Source organism: Plectropomus leopardus, chromosome 10 (genome assembly GCF_008729295.1).
Source record: "Plectropomus leopardus isolate mb chromosome 10, YSFRI_Pleo_2.0, whole genome shotgun sequence".
Lineage (NCBI taxonomy): Eukaryota > Metazoa > Chordata > Actinopteri > Perciformes > Serranidae > Plectropomus > Plectropomus leopardus.
The window spans coordinates 6,010,101-6,022,478 of NC_056472.1; the positions used below are offsets into that span (position 1 = coordinate 6,010,101).

Consider the following 12,378-nt stretch of genomic DNA (forward strand, 5'->3'; position numbering starts at 1 on the left):
GTCTTTGCGGTGTGCTCATTTGCAACATTTTGGCTAAGACACAGGTGGTGTGAGGCAACATAGCAATTTGCCTTCATCACGACTGATTCTTTGATGTTGGGTTGGTGTGTATGAGCCTTCAATCACAAATGTTTACTCACCTGCATCTCATCCAGCTTTGATTGAATATCTGGAGGGAAGTCAGCTGAGCCGCAGGTGAACGGATCAAATGGCTCAGCCCCAAACAGGTCTTTCCCTACAAACCCAGACAGTAGATAAACATCACACTGACCGAAAAGCTTCAACAGATATATGCAATGCTCCAAATATTTAAAGTGAACAACCCTAATCCTTTAGTTCTACAAAATAGATCTTACAGGAGCTCGAGAACTAATCAAAACCTGTAAACCATGTGACTGGAAAGCTACGGAAGTATAGAAATGCCAGACGAGGTAAAAAAAAAAAAGAAAAAAAATACTCATCAGTATCAGGTAATTACATGAATAGTTTTTTGTTAATATATGTTTTCATGTTTTAACAAGACATCTTCATGTTATAGCAAGATCGTTTCACCTTTTTACAAGATATTTTAATGTAAAAGTAAGAAACTTTTTATAACAAGAACAACATACATTTTATAACAAGAAAACTTATTCGATACTTTTCACGTTTTTACAAGATGTTTTCAGGTTATACCATGAGACTTTTGTGTTATGACAATATACCTATTTATCTTGTTCTATCGAGAAACATTTAACTAAATGACTCTGGTAAAATGTCATAAAGTGAAATGTTTCATGTTATAACAAGATAATTTGGTATATTGTCGATTGTTATTACGTGGGTTTCCATTGCAGTTTTGCAAAATATGGCTTTTTGGAATTGCCTGAAATACGACCTCAAGTGAGTGTAAAAACGTTTTTGCGATAAATGTGAGATTTTTCAAAATTGTTGTGTTTTCAATTTCAATTTGCACAGTTTGAAGGCTAATGAAAACCTGCCTCTTGTCACCTGATACTGATCAGTTTTTCTGGCCTCGAGAAAGTGACAAAGTAACCTCTCACTTATATCTGGTGGTAATGTGGTCGGTGGTGGTGGTGGGCAGCCGTTGCTGGCCAATGTGGGTACCAGTGGTGTCACAGGGGAGAAGGGAACCATGTCAAAAACATCCGTAGATTGTGGTTTCATGGAGATGCTCCCTGCCTGTATATGAAGTTTTGGAGACAGTTAAGCTGAGGTCAGACTTGAGTCAGCTCGCACACAGACAAACAAAGCCATTTTAATACAAAAGCGAGAGAAGAAGCAGAGAAAACAAAAGCAGGAGACGCTGAGGCCTCAAGGTCAGAGACAGAGCAGACAAAAAGAAAAAGCATAGGGTTTTTACGCGAGGCCGCGGGATGCTGAAACCCTCGGTAGGCTTAGGAGGAAGCAGAGCAGGTTTGGCAGGCGGAGGAGTTAGTAGCCCGCTGGACAAGTTAGACTCCGGCGAGCTCATAGGGGTGAGTGTGACAGAAGAGATCTCCAGACAGGAGAGCGACTTGATGCTGTGACACCAGAAGAGAGCGGAGGGCCTCTGCAGCATGTACGCTTCATTAGCTGCGTTTATGTGCAGCGGCTGAGAAAAGACGGCAGACAGACAATGAGCAGAGGCACAATATCATTCAGTCTTGTAGAGGGGGAGAGGTTTGGGTAATGCATTCACAGGAGGCTGTCACAAGTACTGGCATTTGTCCCAGTTACATAGTGAATGTATCACAATCCTCATCAGACCAATCAGGTGTGTAATTGCTTTGCTTCAGACACAGCTTAGACCCCCGCAGTCTCCCTCCAGACTGCTTTGGTCAGTCCAAACCAGAGTCAGAGGCAAGGCATTTAATCACAGAGGCAATATCTAGAAAGCCAGCTGTCCTGAAAAACAATTTGAATACTTGCAAGCTTAAATTTGATAAACTTTTATAATTAAATGGTTGCCTACTTTTGGCTGATGTGGAACATTTGAATCCCAAACATTTTGAGAGTCACCTCACAATGAGTTAGTTTGTCTGCAGACACTGCAGTTAAAATGCGACCTTATGACTTCTGAATTATGACATAACCAGATCTTTGTCCCACAATTATTTCTTTAATTGAGTGGTAAGTAAACTGGTAATGGTTGTTTGTGCACTAGTTGTAACGAAATTTGGGAATTTGTTGAAATAATATATAAGTTAAAGGAAAAAAAAGTGAGAAAGGGTTAGATATATATAAGTTATACTCCTACCTTATACACTGTACTTTTATTTTGTTTGTTTATTATATGTCCTAATTTTGGTTCGAAATAAAGCCATACATATATTCAAAAATAAAGCCATATCCTGAATGCACCTTTGTTAAGTTCACTTTGCTCAGGGGTTTTGCAACTACAGCCTCACTTGGTCTGGTCTGATCAGTAGCTTATGGTGACTAATGTTAACTAATATTAGATATTGCTACATGGTAGACATAACATTGCTGACTTCATGACTCTACATGTGTTAATGTTACTTTAAACACATAAAACTTTGCCTTAATTATGGCCACAAAGGCTGCTGTTAAGATGACGTCACAAAGACTTGCTTTGATATGTTTCATTTTTTTAACTCTCTGAGCTGAAGATGTGTGTTTTTGAGTAGTTTGTTCTTACTGGTGGCACATGAGCGATCATCAGCTGCTCCTCAAGATCTTGAAGCTGTTGCTTTAGCTCCGAGTTTTCTGTTTCCAGTTCTTGAATCTGCAGGAGAACAACAGCCTTTCAGTACAGGTGGTGTGAGAAAGGAGGGTGATCGCTAAGCCATCACCCCTGCTGGAGAGCGACTCCCGACCCACGCGTGACCCTCTGACTGCAATGGAAAGCTCCTTCAGTGACACTGCTTTAGCAAAAGTGTGTGAAGGAGCGATTCTGCAGGTCCTACCTTCCTGCTGCTCTCACACTGTACAACGAGCAACGCTGATATTTAATGGTGATTTTTTTTTCTAATAATTTAGTAATTAATTTTACCTCTACACTTACACTCTACAAATAGAGGCCTGGGCAGAGACCTCACTCTCTTTGTCTGCAGAGGCCTGCTGTCACCTAGATGGAGAGGCGATGTTTGCCATGTGTATTTTGTTTCACCTACAAATGTGAGTGATCCTGTTTTATTGATTAGTTTAAGTTGCAATATTGATTTGATCATTATTGAAGTGTTTATGGCACTTTAAATTTGAAATATTGCACATAACTTAAAGCAAATTCATGTTTTGCTTTGCAGTCTTTGTAAATTTGTTTCTCTCTTGTTTTAGAACCATGGCAATTATCACATAATCCCTATCTTCATCATCGTGAAAATGAAGCATTTAAATTGAAGAAACCCATTTTTCTTGGTGCTTTGTGGCTCCAATCAGAACCTTTACACTCAACACTACAATAAAATAAAGCTAATTTGGGATTAAAAAAACCAGAACAAACATCCTGTGGGTTCACAAAATCAGACCCCTGTTCTTTGATTCCTTGGTCTTTCCCTTTGATTCATTTAATATGTTTTTAAAAGCTTTTTCCACGTATCTAAAGCACCAAAATGACAACCATTTGAGAAATCACTATAAATTAACCTTAAACTACAAATAAAATCTGTGCACAGCTACCACTTTTTGAACTTCATTAAATCAAGCCTTATACGAATGTTTTAATGAATCACCATTTAACCAAATACAGTGGGAGAGCTGCACACTTTGAGCAGGGTGCTGGGTCTGTAACAACACGGCTCATTGATATTCATTACTGACATTCTTCATCAACGCAGCTTAATTGTCCACACTGCATAATTGAAAGCAGTCAATAGAAACAAGCCTTGCATTAATTAACAAATATATCAATGTGTCAGCACAGTGGTACGAGTTTTTAAAGTGAATTACAGACCATGTGAGAGCAAACAAGCTAAAAATCAACAGGATGTGAGACGTACTCTTTTCTGTAGGCTTCCGATCTGTTTCCTGGTCTCCACATCTTTGCCTCCAGACTCCAGGAACTTCTTGTAGGCCAAGTCGAAGGCCTGGCCGATGGTAAGGGTTATCTCTTCCGCCTGCAGCAAGGGAGCAACAGACATGCTCATGATATTTACCTAAATGTCACTACAGCTTATAAAGAAATGAAGGCATAGTATCAAATCCAACACATGTACTATAATTCTAACCTTACGTCGATTGTGCTCTACATTTGTCTCACTGAGAAGACAAGGAAGCAGGAGGCACTTACACACTTTTCACTGTCAAACACGTAGCAGAGGTGTTTGTTGGACTCTGAGTCTTTGCAGATGAAAGTAAATATCCTTTTATCGGTTTTGTCATCCGCGCAGAAGGATATCCGGTGTAACTGACAGTTATGCTGCACATCCTGGGAAACAAAACAACACATTTATTATTTATTCACTTCATGTTGACTACAAACACCTTCTTTTCCCACAAGTGCATGGTGTATTTTTGACAGTGCAACTTCAGGTGATGAAACAACATCTCTAATCTTTGGACTTACTTTTGTCTTGGGGTCTAAGATCTTCACACCATAAATGGAGATCTGTAATTCCACTTTGGGGGTCTTCTGTCCCTCTGACTTCTTGATATGTCTCTGAAACTGCCGGTGAGACAAACCAGATTCAGCAAAAAATGGATTATTCTGTCCTGTTAGTGCTCTGATAATGCAAAAAATAAACGGTACAAGCAGAAGCCTTGTAACGAACCCTGTCAAAACATGACACCCACACCTTTAAAACTGCTGATTTCTTTGGCCACAAGGGAACCACAACAAGCTTAAATAAAAAAATATATATGTCTCTCAGTGTTGCCAATTTAGGTACTTTCACTAGATTAGGCAACTTTAAAGAGTCCTCTAGTGACTTAAAAAAAAAATGACTACCTCATAGTTGCTTGACCTTTAGCCACTGAAATTCTAAATAATTTTTTAATGTGTTTTTTATGCTTTTTTTTTAGCTCTGTTTTGATCTCCACCAGCTCCTGAGGGAAAGTATCTGGCTCTTCAGCTGCTAAATGCTTCACTATGTTCACGAGCTTACAGCTAAATTTGTCTATTTGCTGTTGGTGCTGAGCAGGTAATGTGCGGTGGGTTTATCAGAGCCTCATGCTGTAACACTGATATAATAAGCTAAAGGAAGATGTGACATTGTTTAGGACTTGGAGTGGCTGAGAGGGATGAAATTTCTCTGAAGGTTGGTCAGTATGAGTGTGTACTTTCAAATCACAACAGTCATTTGATCCATATCAAAGTAAAAATATAAAAGTGTGCAGCTTTAAAAGTGTCTCTTGCATTTTGCCCAACCTGAAAGTACTTCCATAAATTAAGAAAAAGCGCAGAACACCACAGACGTACTTGGAAATACAACTGCAGCATGTTCTCTTTAAAGGGCAATGGGGATATTATCATTAAGGTTAAGTGTTTTACAGAAGACTCCAGGGGGAATTAAAGGAATCTGTGAATCATGCTGTGGGTCACTCCTTCAAGCACTGCCAAAAAACAATTTGAGTCTTTCACGGTGATGTTGCCAACTGACATAAATACCAACAGGACTTGGCAGTGAGACTGGGTCAATAACCAATCAAAGTGTCAGTTAGAAGGGGAGTGAACACTGTCAGTTAAGGAGACAGTGTATCACTGTATATAAGGAAACCTGCAGGAGGATGATAATACCTTACAAACATTTCTATTTATTTATATCTATATATGTAAATGTTTAGGAAGTATCCACTATAGAAAATGTAAGAGGACTGAGTCTGTGGCTCTAACATTTGACTTTTCAATGTTATATATTTATGTGTATGTGTGTGTGTGTGTGTGTGTGTCTAACACGATGGGACTTCAAACTTATGGTAAAAATTCTGCTGTAATCGAGCTTTTTTTACGGCCTTGAGTCAAGCTTATATAATTTAAGACATTTACTTTTCAGGGCTTGCAGATATAAACATGAACAGACACACAGAGAGAACACTACTGTGAGTGTTTGTTTTAAAGAGATTTATCTTGCTGGAGTAAAAACACACATAATCTAACTGATATGAGATTCCAGTATTTGACCTAAACCGTATACACATGCCTTCAAGGGCTGTCCCTCCATTTTCCTCATGTGATCTCTGAAACAATAACTAAGCCTGTCCTGATTGCCAGTGTATCTGGGAGAGTAACCATGGAGCCTTGGTCTCCAAACAGGCTTTGGAGATCAAATGTAATGTAACAATAGAGGTACGGGTTTGGGAAAACAGTCCTCCCCTACAAGCGGCCTCACAGATTCAACTCTTGGCAGGAGAAGACAGAGGCGAGGCCAGCAGGCAGTGAGCACAGCCACATTACCAAGGAGCTGTGAGAAAGGAGAGTGTTTGCTGCACTTTAACCTTAATCCTTAAGGACATACCTCTGCTCTATGGTGACCAGGGACTACATTACACCCTGTCAAATTTCATTTCATTAAACACTGAAATATCCAGTATTTCTCAGACTTTGCTTTTTAACACTGTTCTGGTGTCAAACAATGATCTGTAACAAAAAACTAAAAAAATCTGATATTTTTCTCTTATAAGCCTAAAGAAGGTTTTAATTCACAGCATACTGAACGCAAGTGATTTTCTCCTGTTTGGCCACATGGTGGCACTGCTGTCTCACTGTTACTGTGAATAAATGTTTAAATTTTGGTGCTATACTATCTTACGTTCAATACTTAATCTGATATTGGAGAGTTTTAATGACGGTTTGGATATGAAGATGTGCATAAGGCTATGGATGAAGAGGAATTTACCTTAACCTGTCCAGCATCAAACAGCACACACTACCTGGTGAACACCGTGGAACATTTCGCTGCTAATGAGAGACATTTCTCAAGAGCTGGTGGAGACCAATCACAGAGCTAAAAGTGTCGTTGGGCTGTGACACACCAAGCTGACGGTAAGCCATTGTTCAATGTCAGGTTGTCAGTGAGACTTTGTTGCCTTTTTTCCAGCTGATTCAGCATGTTGATTTGGTGTTGCACCTCACTGAGCATGTTGATGAGTGACCTCTTTAGCAGAAATGTTTTTTAATAGCTTGTGTTATTGTTCGCTGGTGAACAGTAAATGTAATTTGGTCTTTCAAAATCAAGTTGCATTGTTAGTGTGCTAACTGGCTAACTGGCATTTTAAATTGTGACGGTCGCCTGGTTTCCCTTTTTTAATGATGGATACAGACTACTTTCACCTGCTCTCACTCAGTTATTTCCTCTCATACAGGTCAGAAGTGTCAGGTCTTTTTTAAAGATAGATAGTCAAACCAAACCCACTAAAATAACTAAATGGATGGTTCTGATATGACCACAGGCACTCAATCTAAATTGTGGCATTCACATCACATTGTTTTTTTTTGTTTTTTTGTTTGTTTTACAGCCAGATGTGCTCATTCCATCATTATGATCGAATCAACAAGAAGCACTCATACGGAAAATTAGATGTCGAGGGTACACAAGCTTTTTAATTCTCTCATAGCGAAGCTGGACGATATAAATACCAGTTTAGAAATGTACCCTGCAACTATTACACACGCCATAATTAGTTGTTTGTATATGATTGGAGACCAGATACACTGATGATGCATCAGGAATCCATCCTGTCGGTCTTTTGGTTTCCCTTTGGACTGTCGGACTATCGCTGCCTGCTGGTATAAAATAGTATTTCTTCTCATCCAGGCGCAGAAAATACATGCTAGTTGGCTATTTGCTGTAGTCTTTCTGGTGAGTTCAAGTGCAACATTTTGGCTGAGACAAAGGCGACATGAGGCAACGCAACAGTTGGCCAAAATTCTTTGATGTTGGGTGGTATGTCTGGGCTTTCACACATTTGCCATATCAATTTCAATGTTGTGTTTACAGTTTGTTTCACCAAAGTGGCCAAAAAGAATCATTTAATGCAGATTTGAAGCACAATTTAAAGCAAACAGCTGCCTATTTACATATGGAGCTGACAGAGCAGCATCAGCCTTCATTCATTCATTGGTGATAATTCTCTGTGGGAAGTTACCACAGCGACACCTTTCACATTATATAAAGTAATTTGAACCATTGTTAAAAGTGCCACTTAAATCAATGCATTAATCAGCAAATAATGTAGTGCACTTCTCTTACACAGGTGGAATTAACACAGTGTAACTTTATATTATAGGATTATATAGATCTAAAAAAAAAAAAAAGATCAATTCTTTCCCATTAATATGCAAATTTAGGCTCTCGGATCTAATTAGATCATTTATTCACACTCAGAATCAGTGGTGGGGAATATTAAGTGTCAAGAGTTTTTATGATGTGTCACTGAGTTCTGTAAGTGTGTTTTAAAGTACCCGTGCTTCAATAAAATTGGCTTATTAAGTCAAAGTGCTATGTTGGTATTTTAAGAAAAAGTTATGGTTGAGAGAATTCAGTTCAGGGTGAGAAACAACAGGTTCAATGGCATATAAATATCCCTTTTCTTGAATACTACTACATCTACCCAGGGAAGGTTGACTGAGCAAACTGCTGTGCTTATCCAGCAGTTATAGACATCCACACTTGCTGAAAAACTCCAAGGGCACCTTGCTGGTAACTGATGAGGGAGGGGAGCATTTGTCACTCACTCCCACCTCCCCTGCTCCGAGTCTCCTATCCAATCCGGTCACTCAAGAACAAACTCTCCTATCCTTCAGGCTACAGCTCACCCTGAGGACTGGCTTTACCTTTAGCTTTCTGACGGCATCCTTCACAACTTCTGTGCCTTTCGGGGCTTCAACCTCTGTGTTTCCAAGGAACTGGAAAGAGAACAGAAAAACATTTTATGATGTGACAACAAAGACATATAATATGTTGCATAAAAGCAGGTGTTTGGACCATAAAGGTCACAAAGAAATGATAAAAGGGACTTTAATAAGAAGTATGCTTTCATTAGACACGATAAACAGTGTTCACAAATCAAGCCAGTCAGAGTAAATTGTGAAATAGTGTTTTGGTCATAAAATGACAGAACTCTTAATTTACATACCAATCACTGATGACATTTCAGTCGATATTATCTGGTATTTTTTATTCAAAATTCAAATGTAGCTAGCATTTTTATCAAAATTATTCATCCTCACATCCTTCAGAAACATCAATTTATCATTTTAGGCAGACTTTTGAGGAATGTATGTCTGCAAATGCACAAACACGCACATATGCACACACTGGAGGAGCACTTCAGCTGCTCTCCAACAGATGGAGCCATTAACCTTTGTGCCTAAACATGGTGTTTTCCATCTGGCAGCAGCAACAGTAATTGTTCCAGTCAGACACACTGCTTCAGTGCCTCCTGAGCTTAATGTGTGGAGCCTGTTCCAATATCAGACTTCATAAACACTGGTGTCAGTCCCTTAAAGGTTGGAAAAAAACCCAAAATAACAGTGTCTCCCATTGGGGCTCAGCAAACAGCTCAGACTGACATGGATTGTCCGGATGACACAACAGAGTCTGTGTGAAGCTTTCCATGACTCGGCTTTGCTAATGTCCAGGTAGTCTTACAGCCTGGCTTGCACACAAATTGTCATGTATATTATTTATATGGAATCATGCTATACTCTATAAGCCACGTCTGTTAAGGGCATTTAATGGACTTGGACATTAGCAAGAGTTTTATTCTGACATTTTGTGAAGCAGCATGTTCATGCCAGCATTAAACTAGAATTATAGCCTCACAGTTGTATGCCTCAGTGAACCAGTCAAGTTGCACTTACAGTTTACAGCCGTGTCTGTGAAAAAGTTTTGTGAAGTCACAGTGACCTTGAACTTCGACCATCCAATTCCAAATTTGAGAAATCTTCCTCAAGGCCTTCTAGGATGACCTTCAAGGCCTTCTAGGATAGAAGGCCTTGAGGAGATTAATAATGAAGATTAATAATGCATACTATTGTTTATCTCAAATCACGACAGCTGACACAAAGGCATACAAGGCCTAAAACCCTTTGTGGGTCCATAATTTTAGACCTGACTGGGAACACAACTCCAAAAAGTCAACCCAAATTTTATGTCCACTGATTCATTTTCAAACTAAAATTTTACGACCTTGCAGTTGTATGCCTCTGTGGAACACTCAACTTGCCCCCCCCCCCGAAATATGTCATGAGTAATGGCCAAAAAAGTGTTCTAATTAAATGAATTCTAATCCGTTCATCTGTTACTCAAAGTAGACTTTTGAGCCAAATTTGAAGAAATTCCCTGAGGTGTTCCTGAGATATCACATTGACGAGGAAGGCATGGACTTACAGAAGGACACATAAAAATGCTAATGTTATGTAAAAAAAAAAACAAAAAAAAAACAAAAGAATGTTTATAATGTTTAGCTTATTAAACCTGCTATATCTATTTCTAAAAATATTTGATAAATAACAGCCAATGTCAACACAAAACCTTCAACTTCTATCCATGTGTCTAAATGCGATGAGGCAGGAGAAACAACAGCACAATGGCAGTTATCAATAGAGCCAGGGAACAGATTGAGGCTTTATACGAAAGTGTCAGCACTCTGTGCCGGTGTGACAAATGCACTCCACACACTTAAGGACATGTCTGAGAGCACCACTGACAGATGCTCGGAATAGAAAGGAGGAGCACTCGTTCCTGACCAGCGAATTCTGAGCTTCGACTGGGGAGGTTTCGCGAAGGTAGACCAAACTCGGAAGCTCATCCATCAAGCGGTGCATGCAGCTGAAAGACGAACCACCCCTGACCCTCAGTCCCCATGGTGAGAATCAGGAGTTAGCTTAAAGGGAACTGTGCACAAAAAAAATAATCTAACAAAATATGCACACCCAGAAATTTCGACCCCGTGGCAGGTCTGAAAAGTTAATTGAGATGATACAACGAGGAGTGAAAACTGCACTCACTTCCACCTTCATTGTCTATGCACAGCTCACTCTTGAGTGAAAGGTTTGATCATTTTTTGGGACACAATTTTAGAAAGTGTGTCTGTGTCGTGCAATTTAAATGACTTTTGAATGTGATATGACTGTCGATGGCAGACATACTGAGCCCACCAGCTCAGGAATTCACCTCTCAATATTCTCCTTCCTCCTACAGTCCAGAGGTCAATGCCGATTACAGAAATCAGCAGGAACTCATTCAAAAACACCACAAGCAGATTTGCACAATAAATGCATGTGGACATGTTGAAAGAAGTGGCAGAGCACTGAGCTATAATCTAATCTCACCTCGTAAAATAAAACTAATCAAATTCAAAACAGTAAAATGGACTCGCAAACACTGATTGCTGCTAATGACAGGGTAAATATTTGGCAATATTTGTAGAGGCAGGTGGTGCTGGAAGGTCTCTTAATACACATGCGGTCCCTCAATACACATGCGGTCCCTCAGTATCAATTTGGGCAGCAACTAGCACATTTTTTTTTAATTAATCAATCTCATTATAATCCTGACTAATCATTTTGCCAATAAACCAATAAAAAATGCCTGTAATAATTCCTAGCAGCCCAAAGAAATGTATTTCAGTAGCTTATTTTATTAAACCAACAGCCCCAAACCCAAAGATATTACCTTTTTTTGTATATGACAAAGAAAGCAGAAGCAGCGAACAGTCACATTTAAAAAGCTGACACCAGATAATGTTTGGCGTTTTTGCTTGAAAAATGACTAAAATGATTTATTAGTTATCAAAAGTTTGCTGATTAATTTTCTGTCGCTTGACTAAACCATTAATCATATAATCGTTGCAGTTCTGGTATCAATGTAGCATCACTGAGCACTGCAGAATACCTAATGTATTCTCTGTGAAAGAGGTGCTTTCAAGCAGGGCCGTAGCAAAGATTATTACATACTCAAGTTGTCCCAATGTGCCCTCAAATCTTATCCCTTCTAATTTCTTTATGTATTTATATGGATGCACTGAATTAGCAGCAGAATATTGGTATCAACTGATGTTCTTCTTGTTCACTGCCATCAGCCTGTTGACAAATAAGATGATATTCACTAATGGCTGTGGCAGATGTTTGTTGTCGTTGTCTCACATCATTTTTTTTGTCTAGGTTACATTATGATGTGTTCAAGCATAACTCAGTAAACACAAGTATTGAAAAAAAGGTGTGTTTCACGTGAAAGGCTACTTTGAAGGTTGTTTAATAAATTTGTATGGCTGAATTTGTGCTCATTTAAAGATAGTGTAATGAAGGACTGGATAACTTTAAAAGCATTATTTTCTATAGTGTAGATTTCTTTGTTTCCCTTGCACAAAAGAGGAAACAACTAACAAAATACACAAGAATATATTAAAAAAAACATTGGTATCTGTATTGGTATCAGTATCAGCTATCAGCTACATTGTAGAAAAATCAGTATTGATATTGGCCATGAATTTCAA

At 38.9% G+C, this 12,378-nt stretch overlaps 1 protein-coding gene across 4 annotated transcripts in view; it reads right to left on the reverse strand.

Annotated features, from left to right (window-relative positions):
* The window catches only part of gulp1a (GULP PTB domain containing engulfment adaptor 1a), a 113,761-nt gene that overhangs the window by 9,738 nt on the left and 91,645 nt on the right, over positions 1-12,378 (reverse strand). For 3 of the 4 annotated variants that reach the window (XM_042494466.1, XM_042494464.1, XM_042494465.1), the window contains 7 exons: positions 8,714-8,785; positions 4,508-4,606; positions 4,232-4,369; positions 3,942-4,058; positions 2,642-2,728; positions 1,044-1,182; positions 141-235 (listed from right to left, as the gene is read on the reverse strand). In XM_042494466.1, the coding sequence (XP_042350400.1) occupies positions 141-235; positions 1,044-1,182; positions 2,642-2,728; positions 3,942-4,058; positions 4,232-4,369; positions 4,508-4,606; positions 8,714-8,785 (747 nt within the window). Of the gene's footprint in view, positions 1-140; positions 236-1,043; positions 1,183-1,363; positions 1,595-2,641; positions 2,729-3,941; positions 4,059-4,231; positions 4,370-4,507; positions 4,607-8,713; positions 8,786-12,378 lie in introns of all 4 variants that reach the window. The other variant, XM_042494467.1, reaches the window with a different exon arrangement.